At 51.2% G+C, this 18,500-nt stretch overlaps 6 protein-coding genes across 6 annotated transcripts in view; 3 read left to right on the forward strand and 3 right to left on the reverse strand.

Annotated features, from left to right (window-relative positions):
• Window positions 1-264, forward strand: part of VFPPC_17437 (kinesin light) — a gene marked incomplete at both ends in the record, with an annotated part of 3,859 nt that extends 3,595 nt beyond the window's left edge. Inside the window, one exon of the mRNA XM_022429146.1 lies at window positions 7-264. Coding sequence (XP_022285837.1) covers window positions 7-264 — 258 coding nt within the window. The remainder of the gene's footprint in view (window positions 1-6) is intronic.
• Window positions 265-1,992: 1,728 nt separating this feature from the next.
• Window positions 1,993-4,179, reverse strand: VFPPC_15044 (ATP-dependent DNA helicase PIF1; the record flags this gene model as incomplete). The annotated part of the gene is made up of 1 exon (XM_018292797.2): window positions 1,993-4,179. One exon carries the CDS (start codon window positions 4,177-4,179, stop codon window positions 1,993-1,995), a length of 2,187 nt encoding a protein of 728 aa, XP_018147999.2.
• A 1,279-nt stretch (window positions 4,180-5,458) lies between these two features.
• VFPPC_15045 (hypothetical protein) lies at window positions 5,459-6,295 on the forward strand (the record flags this gene model as incomplete). Its single annotated transcript, XM_018292798.1, has 1 exon — window positions 5,459-6,295. One exon carries the CDS (start codon window positions 5,459-5,461, stop codon window positions 6,293-6,295), a length of 837 nt encoding a protein of 278 aa, XP_018148000.1.
• Window positions 6,296-7,038: 743 nt separating this feature from the next.
• VFPPC_12036 (hypothetical protein) lies at window positions 7,039-11,812 on the forward strand (the record flags this gene model as incomplete). Its single annotated transcript, XM_018290039.1, has 2 exons — window positions 7,039-8,191; window positions 8,265-11,812. The coding sequence occupies 2 exons, from the start codon at window positions 7,039-7,041 to the stop codon at window positions 11,810-11,812; spliced, it is 4,701 nt and encodes a 1,566-aa protein (XP_018148001.1).
• Window positions 11,813-12,293: 481 nt separating this feature from the next.
• VFPPC_12037 (hypothetical protein) lies at window positions 12,294-13,924 on the reverse strand (the record flags this gene model as incomplete). Its single annotated transcript, XM_018290040.1, has 2 exons — window positions 12,294-13,230; window positions 13,341-13,924. 2 exons carry the CDS (start codon window positions 13,922-13,924, stop codon window positions 12,294-12,296), a joined length of 1,521 nt encoding a protein of 506 aa, XP_018148002.1.
• Window positions 13,925-15,435: 1,511 nt separating this feature from the next.
• Window positions 15,436-17,937, reverse strand: VFPPC_12038 (ycfA-like protein domain-containing protein; the record flags this gene model as incomplete). The annotated part of the gene is made up of 1 exon (XM_018290041.1): window positions 15,436-17,937. One exon carries the CDS (start codon window positions 17,935-17,937, stop codon window positions 15,436-15,438), a length of 2,502 nt encoding a protein of 833 aa, XP_018148003.1.
• Between the last annotated feature and the right edge of the window lie 563 nt (window positions 17,938-18,500).

Genomic DNA, 18,500 nt, shown 5'->3' on the forward strand with positions numbered 1-18,500 from the left:
GGGAAGTATGAGGAGGCCGAGCAGATGCATCGGCAGACACTCGAGCTTCGTCAGAAGGCGCTAGGCAAAGACCATCCGGACACACTTGGTAGCATGGACAACCTCGCAGATGTGCTTGATAATCTGGGGAAGTATGAGGAGGCCGAGCAGATGCATCGGCAGACACTTGAGCTTGAGGAGAAGGTGCTGGGCAAAGACCATCCGTCTACGCGAAGAAGTCGGAGGAATTTTGAAAACTGCTTGAGGACGAAGACATCTCCTTAAGGGCGGCTTTGCAACCATGGTCCGTGCACGGCCCGCTTTTTTGCTTGGGAGTACAGTACTTTGCAAACGACTCGTCTGCTAAGAACTGACCGCGTCTTCCCCTACCTACTGCTTTTGGTGTGTTTTTTGGAGGCATCTTGTAATTACATCCGTGCCGTGCTTGTACGATGCCTCAACCGAAATCTTCTAGTACCGATGTGGCATTCCTTCTGAATTCTAGCCAACCTGAGGACCTCGATGACGCCGTAACACTTGAGCAAAACTCCGACTGCGCCAAGGCTGCGGGCGGCATTCAAACGGCGGTATTTGTAGTGGAGAGAGAGCCAACTCGCGATGTTAATGGCGGCGACTGTTCACAAGGTTGGGAATTTGGAGCTAGCAGCACACAAATAGTTGGCTTATGAATCAGAATGCGAGCTAGATAGTGAATCCGACGATGACGATGATCTATACCTGCCGCACTTCTCGCCGTTTGAGCCTAAGTGGCAACCTAAGACGGTTTTCAAGGGACACAAAGGTCCCACAAGTGATCCTGTGCCGCCATCGCCGCCGCTGCTGGCCGCCCAATATTCCCTAGCTCAGCATCAAATAGCCTGGTCTCCAGATATCGGTAACCTAAAGGTGTCGCGACTGGTGATAGAAAAAGCTCATAGGCGTGAATTATGCATCGAAGATCACGACCGACTCGTCACACCGCATTGTACCGTAAAGAATTTAGGTACTTGACCTCCGCGGCACCTCATGTCACGGGCAGTGTCAAAGGGGAGATAGTCCTCTTTGAAAGCCTCGAGAGTGCTACAGCCGACTCCTACATGTGAGGCCAGATCCATGCCGCCACACCCACCGCGCCATCTGCACTAGCTTGGCTGAAAGACATTCCTCGCGGAGTCGGTGGGCATGTCTCGCGTCTGGATGACAACTCTGGTGTGTCCCAATCTGATCCGTGATTTTTCTACCAGGGCGAGCTGCGCTAGGAGTCGCTGAAGATTGTGACACACCACAAGGAGATGGACAGCAGTGCACTCTCCAGGGGTACCCTATAAAATACTACGTGACACCTTGCACTTGAGAGCGGTGGTGCAAGGCGTACAATCAGCCGAGGCTGCGAGTCTCCGGTCAACCCACTCAGTGAACAATAAAGCATCTATAGTCATACATTCATTGTATCATCTAAGTCTTGGTAGCATCAAGTGGAGTTACGTGGCCCCGTGGCCATTTTTATACGGATTCTGAGTGAGAACCTGCAAACTCCTAAGCCTCTGGTCCCTCATCTTCATCTTGATACCCTCCGGGGGGGATGTGTATGTCAGACGATTGCGGTCGAACGGGGCATCCAGCATCAACCCCTGCAGCGTTTTCACACGCGAGACGGCCACATAACTCAAACCTGTCTGAAAGTCACGGCAGGATAGATCTGTCACGATCCTGTCTTCCGTAATGCTCTGCGACTTATGAACCGTAATGGCGTAGCATACGATCAGGGGAATCTGATGCGATTGCAGAGCGTGGCCCCAACGAGGAAGTCCCTGTTTACTGGCAGAATCGGGACAATCTTCCTACCATCCGCGGTGGTCAGGAACGCCGGTCCAGAGTATTTGTCAAACTCCATCATGATTACACATGGTTGGTCTCGGATGGGGTCAGTCTCAGGTGCCCAGCCAATGTCGTACACTGTGCCACGAGCGCCGTTGCAGAGACCAACTTGTTGCCAGAGGTTGCACGTCAGCATCAGACGTGCACCAATGCATACAGGGACCTGTTTCGCAAGGTTGCCGGCCTTGTCGTCCGGGGCAGTAGCCGCGCCGGGGCAGTAGCCGCGCCGGGGCCAACGTTTGCAGCGATGACCTGGATGACTGGTCGGCTGAGGCGGTCAAGGTGGTAGTGATTATATTCGTTCACCCGGTCTTTCGTGGCGTATACCCGTAAGGCGTCGGCAAACCTGGCGACATCTTGATCGTCTAGCTTTGCCTGCACGCGGCCAGAGAGAAGTTTCCAGGACTCGTGGGATAGCTGGAGCAGCCGAAGCTCCCCGAGAGCCTTGCGAAAGGCCGCCTGATCATCGCCGCACTGTCGCTGAACAACGCTCAGAAAGACAGTCTTATCGAAGCGCATATACGCGTTCCTGCCCTTGATCTCCACTCCCTGCACTTCTTTGTCGTAATAAAGCGGCTTCTGTAGAACAGGAGGAAGCTGAAAGAAGTCGACCACCAAAAGGATATTGAGTCCGCCAAAGAACTCCTCGTTCCTATGCGGAAATGCCTCCCGGAGACGGTCGTCGATCCAGGATAGTTGGCACAGTCCCAGCATGCTTTTCTCGTCAATGATCAGGTACTGAATATCCTTCAGCTTCTTCTGGAGCTGGGCCTTGTCGATGGCGGAGAGCGGTCTGAAGTCCTTGTTGATCGGGAGGTGAAGCAGCGAGTGCAAAGTGGTGCCTGATATCTGATTTCCTGCAACGCCCGTCGGTGCGGCACGCCAGACAGGTGTCCCTCCCCCGCCTGTCGCGGCCTGAAGGTGTGCCGAGAGCAGGTTGATCAGATATGACTTACCCGTGCCACCACCACCATCCACATGGAGTAACAGCTGGGAACGGTCTTGGGTCAGAAAGTGGTCCATCACCGTGTCATACACGAGGCGCTGCTCCGGATTCAGGGAATCGCGAGCTTCTAAGGGCTGATGCTCCACATCCAGGGGAAAGGAGCTTTGCGCCTTACGTCGCTTCCAGTAGTTACCGCGGAGAATATCTTCGTTGTCGTAACGTCCGACGTGGGGAGTCCAGTCATAATTCACGTCGATATCTCGGCGGCCAAGCACGTCGATGTCTTCTTCCTCCAGCGGCCGGTCTGGCAGCATGCGGGCAAGTTCATGCCAGTCCTCCTCTGCGATGGGCTCGTCATGCACCTCCTGCTCAAACTCATCGTCCTCCGCCTGGAGCTCGCTTGTTCCCACCTCCCCGTAATGGTCGTCCTCATGGAAATGGTGCCGCTGCCGGCAGTACTGATACGCTGCAACAAAGGCCTCAAACCACTGCCCACCCACAGCAAGTAACTCCTCCGGAGAGCGATGCGGATGGGTCATCATCAGCTTGACGCGGCAGAAGTCATGAAACTGGGTTGAGGCTTCCACAGGCCTGTACCGAGGAAAGTAGGACAGAACCCTCTTCTTCGCATTCGCACCGAGTCTCCTCCACGTCTTGAGATTGTACGACTGCAAATACTCGAGATAAGTAACACTCTCATGCTGGTCATTTCTCTGCAGATATTTCCGGTAGCTGCCGACAGCCTCACTCACATCATCATCGACGCGGTACGACCGCACGTGCTGCTCCAACGGGCGGCAGTCGACGTACACAACCATCCGAGTCCCTTCCTGCAGAGGGATGTTGAGCAGCAGGTGGGAAATCTCCTGCGCTGAATAATCCCTCTCGGCAATCAGCTTATTCATAAGACGAGAGGAGAAGGACAGCAGGGGTTGCAGGTGTGCGGTGTGCGGCAAAATCTGGTCTGCAAGCTTACAGTACGGCTCAGTCTTCTCCGATTTGCTGCAATACTTGGCAGCGTATGTAATGACTGCTTGTAAGCTGGTGCATGGAGATATGTCAATGTTGGCCAGCCATCCCAGAATGATGGCAGGATTGAAGTGGTTCATGAGGTTGTCGTTGCGAGCCGCCTCGAAGATGTAGTACGACTTGCCTTCCTTCCTGATGACCGCGGCCAGCTCCCGCAAGGCACGGGGAAAGTCAAATCGACACTCCCTTTCGGGATTCGCCACGTTGGCCGCCTCAATATCGGCAGCAGCTCCTTCCATGTCCCTCGCCAGGTCACCGCTTCCCTTTCTGACACGCAAGCAATACGTTGTGTTGCATCTGTGGCGCTGGCAGCGGTTGACAATTTGCGAGAGCCGCAGGAATGTCATCTCTATGCTCAGTGGATCTACGCTCAGGGGATTACCCTCCCCCTACGAACACAGATAAGAGTAACGGCCAGTGTGGAGGGTGCATCTTGAGTTCCGTTTTACTTGGTGAAATTCGATGGGCCGTCGAAAACATGTTGTTTTGGAACATTCACACCCAACCACGGCACTGTAGGCAATAAAAATTACATGAATCAAAAACCAAGAGTGCATTCAATCAATTGATTTATACTGATTTATTCTAAATAGAGAAATTAAAAAGTTCTTTGAGTTCAAAGCCATGATTTTCGCTCCAACGACGTCCAAATCGAGAAGCAGGCCCGTGCACGAAATCTGCTTACCAAATCCGAGCAACCATCCCAACCCGAACCCGTACAGCCAGGCTTGACAGTGCAAGCCAATTAAAAATAGCCTTGTCGTCGACAGTGGGGCAGACGAAAAGCCCCAGCCAATGTGACAGAGTCTTGTCGTCGACAGTGGGGCAACAATCGCGCCCAGCAGACCAGGGTGTAGAAATTGTGCACTCCAAGAACCACAGAAATCGATTGAAGTTCAGGGTAGGCAGCTTCTTCAACAAAAGTGAAGTCGGTCTTAAGTCATAAGCCACGAGACGAAGGGAGCTTGCGATGGAACGCTTATGCAGCTGGACTAATCGGTCACAGTAGTAAGTCAAACACAATGCTGCCAAAAAAAAAAAAAGGAAAAAAGAAGCCGTCGTAGTTGCGTCAGGAATGGATGCCGACTACACCATAATTGTTTGCACCTAGTTACACTAACGAACACTCACCACCACTTGGCACCTCATTCGGTCGGCCGTATTAATACAACCGCCTGCAATTATCAATTATGGGAACCAAAACCTTGCCACAAATTGGATCGAATACGTCGTTATGTGTTGATATTACAGCCACAATTACTGTCCTTCTGCTCAAATCGTGCTGTCTCTGCGTCCCGACTTCAACTGAACGGGTTTTCTCGCCTTCAGTCTAGATCAGTCTACCAGGCAATAACAGGAAATAACAGGCAATAGATGGCAAGCTAGTATTGGGCCGCAGAAGGGATAAAATAAATAGTATTTTGTCAAATGTCTGATGGGCTCTGCAGGGGAGAAGGGATGACCGGATTCAGACATCCCCTCTATTAGGGCGATAGGATTCTCTCGTATATTTATTACCGCCATATGGGCCTCAGAATACGTGGCAAACCACACAAGAAATTCTCAAATTCTCCTCTCATTACGACCGCTCTCATTACGACCGAAACAAATCAAGACCATTGCGAAATGGCTGTTGAATCTACCGAAAATGGGCGACCGCTCAACTCACAGCCATTTGTGCCCCGCTCCAAATCACTAGCCACGATCAAGGCCAAGCAACATGATGTATATCTCCGTGGAGTTCTAGGGGGCCGAACAATACAAGAAGTCTCCGATTTACCAATGGAAAAGCGCACAGAACTTCTGCGCAGTGTGCTGGTACAAGAAAACCAACCCATTGTAATTAACGCGATGGCGTGCTTGTCGCAGCTTGCGTCCCATGTCACACCCGCCAAGATACTGGCGCCAAAGGAGCTGCCAGGCTTTGATACATCTTTGAGCAGACTTCTAAAGGAGGCACAGGAGATATATTATGGTGAGAACCATTTTGTTGTCGATTTGTGTTGGTTGCACGACTTCGTGTTTGACCGCACTGGTGGTTGCGGTGTATCTCGTGGATCAGTAGCCGAATGGGTGAAGCAGCTGACCGTCGTAATCGACATCACCCATGATAAGGACGAAGAGCAGAGAGACTTGGTCCTTGAGCAGTTGCGGTACCTCGAAAGGTTCAAGAAAGCGGAACGAGTCACTATTGAACTGCAGGGCGGTGGTATGCTGAACGGTAGCGACTTGGCCACCCACACGAAGATGAAAACGATTACGCCGGCCGTGCGTGAACTGGTTGACATGTTTCCAGTCCATCAGCTCTTAATTCACAAAGTTATTTGTAACGGATCTTTTCAGAACATCAGAAATTACTGGAATGATCCAACGGATGCGGACATTGCGGATGTGCGATTGGGCCGCGCAGACTTTGCCGCAGTAATGCGAGTACAGACAAAATCCTGGACGCATGGAAAGTGAAAGAGGGGGAGGAATTAAAGAGTAACTTGTACGGTATGAAATGAAGATAAAGCCTCTCAAAATTCTACTGTACGACGATGCGGGATATGGCGGTTGTCCTACGTAATGCAGTTCTTGTTCAAGCAGAGTCCTTTGACGACTGTCAGGTACATCGCATTGAGCGCTTCGCTACATGTGGTGATACGTATGCCAGTCCTTTCACCTCGCGGACTCTGGAAGACGATGATGGTCGCCATTACGGTCATAATAACCGGGGAATTTGCCCCACCACCGTCGCTCCAAATCATGCATCCTTACCCTAAACTAATACTTAGTCCACGGCGATGGGCATCAAAAAGAAGACCTCAGCTTGCCAGATATTGCTAAAGTGGTATTTTTAGTGTGCAAATTTCCCGTATCACATTTTTCCAGTGATTACGTCTTGTAATAACTAGGCTGGCTCTTTGAAGTATCACACACAATTTCGGTTCGGTAGCCAATCACCAGTTGAACTGGACGCCAAGCCTTGTCCGGAACCAATAGAGGAGCGGTCGAAACGTTTACCGGTAAAGGCTTGACTGGCATCATCTCTGATACCTTCGTTCCTGTCTCAGATGGTAATTTATGGAAATAGAAATATTCGATAGTTTGCTGTCGAAGAAAGTGGCGGATTGGGCATTAATATAGGGTGTTATCGCGGCTAAGATGTGCTCGCTGCACTTGTACGGCTTTCTTCAGTTGCGTTTGCGAAGCTCAGAGGAACCATGGCTCCCCGTCCCGTTTCCATTGAAGAAACAAGGCGACGTAAACGCGAGTGGGTAAAAGCTAAGAGGAAGCGGCAGATCCAACAAGACCAAGCCCAGAGTCCAGAATATTGTGCCCAGGAACAGCAATCCGATGGCGGAAACATCTCTGGCCAAGCTTCGCAACAGCTTCCACGGAATGCCCCTTGCGCTGCTTCGGTGGCCATCGGATCAAGGAGTCAGAACCATGAGACAATTCGGTCACTTCCGCAACAGTCACGAGGAAACGGCGACTCAAATATTGCTGAGAGGCCGTATACACCAATTGACCGCACTCGAGCAGGAGATAGAACCCACGCCGAAGCCAGTCCAATTTTTCAAGTAGCCAGGAGTAAAAGCCAATATCGAACGCCAAGCTTCAAGCTCGCATTGTTTCCGATGGCTGAACGACCAACAAATAAAGAGGGACTGGAAACTGGAAACGCTACGTCCGTCCGAGATTCTTCTTCACGCAGCCCGTCCCGTGGTCGTGGGGAGTTATATCACAGTCCCAGTTCCCGACGGAGCTCGGTATTGGCGAGCAACTTGTCAGACAGTGCTGGGCGACGCCAGCGCTCTGAGTGCGGAACAGGAAAAGCGACAGCGGCTGACTACGTTAAACAAGCTCGAGAATCCCCTATCCCTGAAATTGCTGGCTTGAATCTACATGATGGACCTAGCACTGCGGCTCTGGCTGTGGATGAAACACTGCAGCAAGATGTATCTGATGCCCCATCGGGATCGGTCTATACACCATCCTCTCCTGAATCTGTTGTTGATACAAGCATTGGCGACAACCATTACGGCTTCCGCCCGAGTCCCACGCCGGGAACACCCACGAATACGGCCAGCGGCTTCGCACCAGAAGTCTCGGGAAACGAGCCCGGTGTTACTTATCTGTCACTGCAGAGCTCGCCGGCTACGGAAGATGAGGACAGCGCTTTTTTGCGTTGGGCTGGCTATAGGGCGGCACCAACGACGAGCCAGCCATCGAATGCGGCTGCCGATCCTGTCGTCATCCGCTACATGCAAGCCGCCCACAGGCAAGAAACCAGAGGCGGACCCGACTTTTTGGATCTCCAGGCGAAGGTATACGATGAAATATTCCAAAAAGTCTTTGGTCTACAATGTGACTGTGAGTTCCGTCTCGTAACCTCATCCTCATGTAGCCCTCCATACCTCTGTATCGTACTTACAAAAGCACGTAGGTTCGGAGCCTAGAGAGCTCGGAGAGCCTCAAGGAGCCCATACTCTGAACGAGAGGACCCAATACCTTCAGCAATCTCTCCCGTCTCTGGCGGATGTTTTTTCTCCCACTGGCTCGTATGATCCGCGCGCATACTTCCGACGCTGGTGTGAGTTCTTATCGCATCAGCCAACTGAACCGCTTTCGTTTCGGAAGACGCAGAGCACTATTGGTCAGCCGTCAGTTACGATCGCGAAGAAGAATGACATTGACAGTTGCTGGGTGGCCCCCAAGACGCTTGAAGCGATCCAGGCTCCCAATGACTTCCGTCTTACGTTTCTTCCACGGTTCAGCCTCAATCTGTCGACTGACCAGGTAGTTCAACCACATGGTTTAGACCTGGCGAGGACACGCCATATTCCTCTGGGTACGTTTCAGGCTGGCAGTGTCCGCTTTCAAGTGTTTGTCTTCTTCCCCAAATCAGCCGATAACCCACGCTCAATAACGTCCGCCTCATCTAATGCACTGTCACTGGAGCGCCAGAAGGATTTCTACGACCAGATCGTCATTCCCGCGGCATATGAGAGCATCGAAGATCCCGAGCGCCAAGAAATCCCACGATCTTTTTCCATTGTGTATGCAAAATCACATACTTTCCAAGAGAAACCCAGCATCAGTCGATGGAGTGCAGACGATGACAGCCGCGCGCATCAGCTCTCGTTCACCATTCCGGCTCGTAGCTTGGGTCGATTCTGGGCTTCCGTTGTAGAAAGATCAGACAGCGTGAAAGTCAAGACCCAAAGAGGAGTTGATGTAGCCTATTTTGAACGTCCGCGCCTTCTATTTCAAGCCCATGACCTGAAGAACACCTTTGCAAGCCCAAGCCTCAATGAGACCCTTGGCCTCTTCCGAGACACTGTCATGGCGGCGCTCAATCCCGAATATTTGGACATGCGTTCTTGCTGGATTGACATTGGTGCCCGGTACTACGTCACAGGTTTGCGCGGCAGACCGCTGGCAGAAACTGAAGCCTACACGCTTGAATGGAAGAGTCAATGCAACCGTTCCCTCCATGAGCGACTTGAGAAAATAGCGCCCGAATCCAACCTCATGGCAGCCTACTACCGATCCTTTGCTCTCCGCGATGTTGGTAATCTGGTGTCAAAGACAAAACGAACAAGCGCCCCAAACATTGGCCATCCAGACTCTCGGAAACTTGGTGTCTGCCGCTTCAAAGCTTATGATTGTGGGAAAGACCTCTTCAAGGACGTGGGCAATAAGTATTGCCTGTTCAGCTCACCCTCCCTACCTCAGCTCGCCCTTGATCAAAACATGATTCAAGACCTTGATTCGATGACGAAGTCCCGCGCCAACATGTACACATCCCAGCACAGTCGAGAATCCATATTTCGTGCATGGGAAGCGAACAAGCGACACATCAAAGCTATCTCGGACCCACATGCCTTGACGAACTACGGAATTCGGAAAGAGGCGACGTTCCGACTGGACACGATCTTGACGATGTGGAACGACGGATACTTTGATCCAGAGCGGAGCCCCCATGCTGGGCCTATTTGTCTGACAGTTCCCCTGGACCCGGGCCCGGATGAACACTACCCTTTCTGGATTGTTCCAACCCGAGACATGAATGCACTGATCTTCACCCAGGCGGCCCGTCTTATTGTCCCACTGGATCATCTCTTCCAGGAGGCATCGTTGCCCAGCACGGATCAGTCAAGCAGCCCTGTGAGCCATGCCGACCGTTCGATACGACGAATATTTGCTTTCTACACAGCCCAATTACTATGCCGGCTTCTTGAACATGCTTTTAGCAGCGAGCGAGAGTTCAATTACGACAACTGGATTTGGTGCTCTGACTGGAGAGTCCCACAAGGGCTAAGCGTAGCCAAAGTACGGACCGGGCTGGGCCTGCGAGAACCGATAGATAAGTCCGGGATGTTGTGGATTCCTCCGGCCATCATGGACTGGCGACGGGGACATCTTGCGCTGGCGACGTTGGTGGAGCTGCATATTCCGCGTAGTCCACTACAGATTCCACTCGCGTCGCAGGCGAACATTCAAGCATTGACGACTACTCAATTAACCGTTGAATTCTTGCTGCAAGAGTGGATTCATGACGCACGACAAGCCTTTGACGCCGGGCAACGCGAGGAGGGACAAGCTTTGGCAGCCCGTGTTATTAAACTCGCCGCTGAAGAAATTGCCCGCTCATACAACCAGCACCTGCTATGCAAGATCCGCTCCTACTGGGAGCGAGTGCGAGTTGATTTGGGGCGCAATATCCTGCCAAGTCTCTCCCGATTGCTGGAAGCTGAGGAAGACGTTGCAGCAGACAGAAGCCGCATTGTAACTGCCCAAACGGTTCGGGACATCTATATGCAGGCTTGGGATGCATATTCCTTAATAGTAAATTCCGATGAGCTTGAGACCTCCACCATGCCCAGCGAGCTCCCTTGTTGGATGACGACGAGGAAATATTTGCCACCAAAAGACAGTTGGTCGGGATTTGTGTTTTCCAACCTCTTCAGCCGTCCAGACCCGCCAAAGTGGGATAGAATCACATTTCTCCGGATTTACCGCACTTTCAAGGCCTTCTGGGAGCCCATCAGTGCATATATGGGATCATTTGACGGGAAATTTAAGCGAATCATCGGCAGATGCATCATGGTGACCTTCAACAGCGATCAAGGCAAGGAAGTTGGCACCAATCGTACCCGGGGCACTTGGTATGATGGTCAACCAAGTTTTTTTCAGATGCAATATTGGGCCCCTTACTTCTCGCCTCCAGAAAGCAACCGAAAATTACGTGTGGCTAGTATTCCCGGTCAAGTGGATGTGTCACACGATGCGGCACCCACAATACCAAGCGCGCAAGAGTTTCACAATCTTCAGAGCTGGTTGGACCTGCATCGCAAGAAAATTATGGCTCGAGATGACGAGCTGTGTGCTGGTGACTTGGAGCTGCTCAACAGGCGATACCGGGAGATACTGCGGCGCTTGGTCCAGTTATCTGGCCCGGCTTGGATATATGGCCCAAAGAGGCTGTACCACGTTGTGCCATGGAAGCTTGGCTCGAATGACTCGTTCCGCGTTCCTGGCCCGCGCAAACATGTGTCCGAGAGATTGCTTAGCCAGCCTACGGTGCTGCTTCCCACTAGGGACAATGTAATGTCGTTAATTGACGCCATGAAATCCTTGCCGGACTTGGACGAAAAGTCTGTATTGCAATTTAAATGGGCCATGACACGACTACATAACGACGGGAAGCAGTACAGCATCCGTAGTCACCTTGAGAGCAAGAAAGTTGCGTCAGCTGAGTTGAGTGATCAATCTCCATCGCTTCTGCAGCAATTTTTGGCCCAGACTGAGCCACCGGAGCGATTCGTGACTGCCAGCCGTGGAGTCGAGCTGGAACCAGAGGCGGGCGACATTGACATCGATACCGATATCGATATCGACATCGACATGGACGAGGATTGCGCAGACGCAGATGTCGACGGTGCAGATTCATCAGATGACCTCGCCAGCCTGGCGTTCATGTCAGGTTGAGTCCTTAATAACCCTCAGAGTCGGGTTCGCCAAGTGGGTTTCGTCTGAGCTTGAGTTGTGGCATTATCCACCATAAGGGAGTGGTCAACTTGTTGCTCTGCCATTTGGTCCGGCCAACTTATCGTTCAGCTTTTTTGTCGTTTTAAACGGGCTCTGTTTGCATACGGAGCACGTAGTGCGAGAAATAAGTTGGGGAGTCAATCCGATGAATGCGCGTGGTACGTGTAGATAACAAAACAGGCATAGAAATGCAACCATGTCTAGGATTAGTCTCGCGGCAAGTTGCTAGCTGGCTAAACATCACCTTACTCTGACACAAACATGGCACGAAACATGGCTCGTTCAAGAAGATTGAGCTGCTAGTTTAGGAGATGAATCAATATTTAGAAAATGAAAGCGCACTAATAAGACAACGTATTCAGGATACTACCGTACATGATAGAAATCAACACACTCTTAGAACCTCGAGACATGAAGGAATTCATTTCGAGCTTGTTCCGCCCGGTGTACTGTTTGAAACAAAAACGCCTGAATCCCGTCTCTTCCTGGGCCTCAGAGATACCCTTTGAGATGCCTGGGAAGTTTCATCCTCCGCACCCTTTATCTGCGCCTGCGTCAAGACGTATCCATAATACACTAACTCCAACGGTGTAGAATCCGTCTCATCATCGAATGCCTGAGGATCAGTGGCAAGGAATGACGGCCATACCACTCTGGCTACATCACTACTATTCAGTGCGCTCAGCTTGGGGCTCGCCGTAGATAAATCTGGCTGGCGGCCTTGCACTTTTTTCTGCGGGGGGGTCTGCTTTGAATTGCCAACTTTAGAGACAATGGTTGGGTTCGACCGCAATATCGGAAAAGGAAGGGCTTTCCACTCTTCGGGATGCTGAAAGTGGAAGTCTGGCCGAACTCTAGACTCCAAGAGCTGGACTTGCGCCCAGGCTGTAGATGCCCGATCACAGATGTGCTTTAGCTCTGATCTGAATTCCAGCTTGTTTTGAATCCAGGGGTCTACCACGACTAGTACCTCTTGGACGGCTAACTCGACGCAACTTTCCCGGTTCTGCTGCTGTTTTTCTGGCGCTGCTTTTAGCAATACCGCACGGATAAACGTCTCTTGGGACGGGTTCTGCGCAGCGGTAAGGTGCAACACTTCGTCGAGCTGGTGGCTTTGAGTGTTATATGTCGGCCGGAATACGTTGTTAACGAGGGCCTTTCCATAAACCATAAGGCCTGCCACAACTCTCATTCTCTTGGCGTCCTCCGTATTGGAAGCGGGCAGAGGAATTGGAGGGGCGTTTAAAGCAAAAGTTTGAGAGTTGCTTCGTGCAAGAACGTCGGCATCAAGATCATGGCCCAATTTCCGCTGGAAAAAGTCTAAGGCGGCGTCGAACATACCAGCAAGGGTCTCGCAACTATCAGAAGTAATTGTTAGTATTACATCTGAGAGGGGAGAAGGGATGGCACTTGCATTTGGGCCCTCTTGTCATCCAGGTCATCCAGTTGGACTAGAAAAGCCCTGAACATTGTGAGAGAACTCGTCGCATCGGATAACTCATTGGTTCTGGTCTCGAGCTGCTTGAGCGTTTCATTTACTTCTCTTTGCAGTTTGGCCTTGTCCCTTCTCTCTTGGTCCAGGATGTCGTTGCGCTCTTGACTGATGGCGTCAAGACGATTTAACTCTGTCTCGTCTGCCTTAGTTTTCTTGACTAGCCGTAGGATATGTGCCTCTTGCTCTTCAGCCTGTTCACGCAGCTTCTCCGTAGTGTCGCGTTCGGCGCTTAACATTTGATCAACTGCTCGGCGGTTTAGGAGCTCTTGATTTCGTTCGTCTTCCTTTTCCTTAAGCTGAGCCACCAGCCCTTCCTTCTCCACTTCCCATTCTCCCTTGAGCCTTATGAAATCCTCCAAGTTCTTCTCATTCCTAATGCCGAGATTAACAACGTCCTGCCTCAGTTCTCCATTGTCTTTGTCAAGTCTCTTCAGTTTCTGGAAATCTTCGCTAGAGGCATACTTGCCCGTAATGGCAAACAGCTCCTGTATGCTTTTTTCGTCATATTCCGTTGACGAAGATGAAGAGTTGGTCGTCTGTTTTGACTTGTTCGCCATTGATTAGCAACTGGACGCTAGAGCTGTGGGCTGTAATAACACAACTGAGTCCGAGGCAAGCGGAAGTTTTGTTGGGCAGCAGTGCAGAATGAAGGAAGAACCTAACATGACTTTAAGTACTTTTGCAGTGTGCAGTTGCAGGTCACGACTATGGCCGGCTGAATTGCATTTCGGTGTATGTTGATGGACCTGTTGGCTGGTTGGTTGGTTGGTTGGCTGCAAGTACATGCAAGTGTAGATCACGAGGGGACGTTTTGGGCGACTTCTGCATTCGGGATTACCGCAAAGAGTAGTAACAAGAAAAGCTTCCCTGTGGTATTTCGACACGTATTGCGTGCTAGCCTCATCGAAGGGCTCAAGAAGCAATTCAGATGGGCGACGCGGCTACTCGTAATGACGGCAGCGAGTACGATGTCCACAGCCATCCGGGAGCTAAAGAAAGGAAGCCGCGGAGATAACAAGCTACTCTCCATCACTGCTGCGGCGCAAAACCGAGGCCCCCGAAGGCGCGCATACTAGCAGATGAAATGGATGATGCAGCAGACACAGAGAGTGGGTTGTTCGTGAGCAATCAGCGTGACTCCGATCCCGAACCGGTGGCTGAGACTGACGGTGAGGAGAGTGAGGAGCTGTTAGGCGAGCTCACTGATGGTGTATGGTGATTGTAGCGTATTCGTCGTACTGTAAGGCATGAACCAAGTTTATTATTTATGTATTTGTGTCAATGTTCGGGTAGCATATGTGACTCTCTCGGCGTAAAGACCAATATCCAGCCTTTTTGTTGACAGGCATTGACAGCTTGCTGCTTCGACTATTGGACCACGACGTTCTCAAGTAGGCGTCGTTCGAATTGTTCTGAGTAAAACAAACGCCAAAGGGAATCTTCGTGGCTGTAATGACGTTGATAATCTTATTGGAGGCGATTAACAAGGGCACTAAGGTTATAGTTTGGGGCTCGCGGGGAATATTCGTGTTGATGTATTAACAGCTTATCGACTACCAGCTTGCAACAAAGAGCCTTAGGTTTCTGTGAGAGGCAAAGAGACGCTATCGAGTTCCTCTTCGTCAACCTCTATTTCCTCAAGTAGGTTCGCACCCCTCTCCTCACTACGCCGAATATTTAAATTAAATCAAACAAATAAAGAAATAAAAGCAGAGCCTATTCGAGGACATGGATAATATGGAAGCAGATCCTGGGCTGTTTGTTGGGGAAGACCGCCAGTCTGAGCCGGAGGCAGAACCTGAGTTCTGAAGTCAAGTCAGAAATTGACAGCCTAGAGCTATGAGATGAACTATCGTCAAGGGAAGGTAAGATTGAAGAGGCATGTGGACGGGCCATTTCAGTCGCTGTCAAGAAATCTTGCTTAGCTACTTGGGCAAGTCGTCGTTGAATAGAGCAGGTGCTTGCCAATAGCAGTACATTAACACACACTCAATCGAATGCCAAGACGTCATTGCGGCAGCAACAACGGATGAGCGAAAAGGGATCGAGGTGATATGTAAAACTACGGCTAAGCTTGGGTGGTATCGTCGCGTAAAACAAATAGCTCTCGCCTCCATCCAAATCGCTTCGTCATTCTTTGACCCATGGCTCGTAACATAATAGGGTCAATTTTGGGAACAGGATGAGGTTTATGAAAGACAATCCTGCCCGGCCCATCAAGTTTTTTAAACGATACAAATGACCCGCCGTTGTTCCTTGCGGTGAATCCCGCATCTACCATAGCGTGGACAAAGCTGTTCCACAAGACATCTTTCGCAGCGTCCTCTTTCTCAGGGAACATCAGGAGAAAGATATCCAACCACTGCTTCGCAACTTTGATGGTGTTAGCTTCGGCCACTGCGGTAGTTTCCGTTGGCACGTTTGTAGAGCTGTCGTGCGCCGCCGCAAAATTCTCGACAGAGTGTCTTGCGTCCCCCCTCGTTTTTGTCTTTTGTGGGCGCGGCGGCGCAATCATTGTGGCCGCGGGACGGCTTTCAGCCTTGTCAAACAGATTAGCCACAGGTTGTGGCGCGTCCTGTTCACGGATAACTGCGAGAATTGCATTGTCCTCTCGCTGTTTGTCTTGCAGATATTGTTCACTTAGGTTGGCGGAAACCACCTCAAGGTGGCTGTCGATCTCTGGCGGGTTGAAATCCGAGCCTTGAAAGTCTTCCTGTATCGATTTTCTTATTGATTCCCAAAACTTCTCCAGAGTAGCGCGGAGCTGCCGAGACTGCGCAAGCCAGGCAGAATTTTTTGGACCTACGGGTGCATTCGCAAGGTAGAAGTTCTGTACAAGTGACATCCCGACGCCTTGGGGCACGACGCCGAGACCTTCCACGTCACCTCTGAATCGAGGTCGTCGTCTCCATGCGGGTCTGTCTTCTGTCCTTTTGACCTCCTCGACCGTTCTTGGAACATTTTGGGGTCTATGGAAGCGGACAGCCATGAGCATTTCATGGCAGGTTGCCAGGTCTGAGAGCACCTGGTAGATAACCTCATCCAGTCTGGCTTTCTCCGACGGGTTTTTGGACATGTGCTCCTGCAGCATTGCGAAAAGCATAGAATGATCAAATGTCCTCTGGTCGTCAGGCTTTGCGAGCAACTGAACCAGACACCAATCAAGGGGGTCGTTGGTGAGAGACTCCTGTGTGTTGGCAGGCTTCTTCCGGCGGAGAAAACCGATTACTTTGGGTCGTCCTACAGGAGGCTCAAGGCTCCAGTGCTCTTGAAGTCCTGGAACGTATGGCAAGAGTTGCTCTAGGCACTTAGCTCTGTAAATAACCTGATTGACAAGGAGGAGCTCCAGGGCACCGAGAGCTCGGTCGTAGTCGGTAGGCAAAGGGGCGCCTGGATATACGCTGTCGCGAAATCTGTCTCGCAACGCGTCGACATGTCTGCACTCGATTTCGATCCAGCGCCACCAATGATGACTTCGCACCTCGTCGCGGATGCGTCGCACAAGCATCTGGCCTTTTTGGGAATCCGAAGCTTTCTTGAAGATTTCGGTTGCAAACATGATCTTCAGATGCCGCCGCATGTACGCGGCATCAGACTGCAGGCACCAGAGATGATCTCCCGTAGCGTCTAGTCGAGTCTTGGCGAGCGAGAGCAAGTATTTACTGTCAAATTCCGGCGGTGCGGAGAAGGCTTGATTTGTGTATGGGGACCAGAACTCCACCACTCCTGTCTCTTTGAATGCAGCGTTGCCGACAAGATCCCGCCACTTATCGATCCGAGGTGGTTGTGAACTGTCGACCCCGTCGAGGATCTTCGTCACGATGTTGCTAAGAACTTCCATGAGGTATGCCTGCGCTTCGAGAACCAAGGATGCCCGGGGGAAGCCAATGATGTCAGCTCGATGAGCTGCCTTTTCCTCCCAGTCTACCAGCGCTCCGTATCTTTGTCCATGCATGACGACACATTTTGCTGAGAAGTCCACGTCCAAGAACCCAGCCGCCCAACTGAGAGTGAGTTGTCCACTATCGAATGCTGCCCATTGCTGGGGTGAATAAGCTGTCCTGTAGTGCAGCAAAGCAAAGAGAACTGCAGGATTCGTCTTCAAGACCTCCACGTTAAGCCAAGGCAAAAGGAGCTGACGTCTCCGCCTTTGCGACCTCTCATGCACGTAAAGCCTCTCGCGTAGGTAGGTGTACCGCGGAACAAGCCATTGCCTCTCTTCGAGGTCTGGAGCCGCCTCCTTCAGTAACGCTTCTCGCTTTGCTTGGCTTCGCTTTGTCCATCGGCTCATTAATACATCAGCGAAGACATTAAGCTGTTCGGTTAATGCTCTTCTGCCATCCCGAATCTTCTCCATGGCAGAGAGCACTCTGCGCTCCGCATCTTTATCGGAAAGCCTGCGGCGATACGACAGACCGGGTTTTTCTTGTTCCTTCACGGTGTAGAACCCGTTTTGGCAATCGACACACTCGCATGGCGGCTGGCCCGTGGATTGTTTAACGCTCTCGACGGTGGCAGCATACACAGGATCCGAGAACCCATCATCCTCCACGAGGGTGAAAGGATTCATTTTTGTTCGCGATTCGCCGGGCAAGGGGTTGAGAGAGGATTGAAGGGTTGATCAAAATTCCTTTTCGCTCCTGACACAAGGAGTCTTCTGGTCCCGCCTACTTGGGTTGCCTGCTGTTATGTTGTTCAAGTGTTGTTGGTCCTGTGTTGTGTGGTTGGAGGGTGGCATCACGCTACGGCATGAAACCTGAAAAAGAACAGTATTGGACCCGCCAGCGTGACTGAGAATCAATGCGATGACTGTAAGAGCATTCGATGAAGAAATATTTCTGTAGGCTGGCACTGTAGGCTGGTAGATTTCGTCACTTGCAGGGCTTGGTATAATATAATAATTACAGGTCACGTTCCGTGTGATGTGGCTGCATACTAATTTTAATGAGCTTTGGGGGTGGGATGTAGCGGGGGTCATCTCGACGCGCCGCGGCGGCTGAAGGACGCGACACGGCAGGGAATATTTAAATTGAACTGCCGCGTGCGCCGCCATGATGTCAACTGTATTTTGAAAATTTTCCACTGAAAAGGGGCCTGAGGATTATCTCGAGATGTTCTGTTCTCGTTTTTTCA

The sequence above is a fragment of the Pochonia chlamydosporia genome, chromosome 1, assembly GCF_001653235.2.
Source record: "Pochonia chlamydosporia 170 chromosome 1, whole genome shotgun sequence".
NCBI classification, from domain to species: Eukaryota; Fungi; Ascomycota; class Sordariomycetes; order Hypocreales; family Clavicipitaceae; genus Pochonia; species Pochonia chlamydosporia.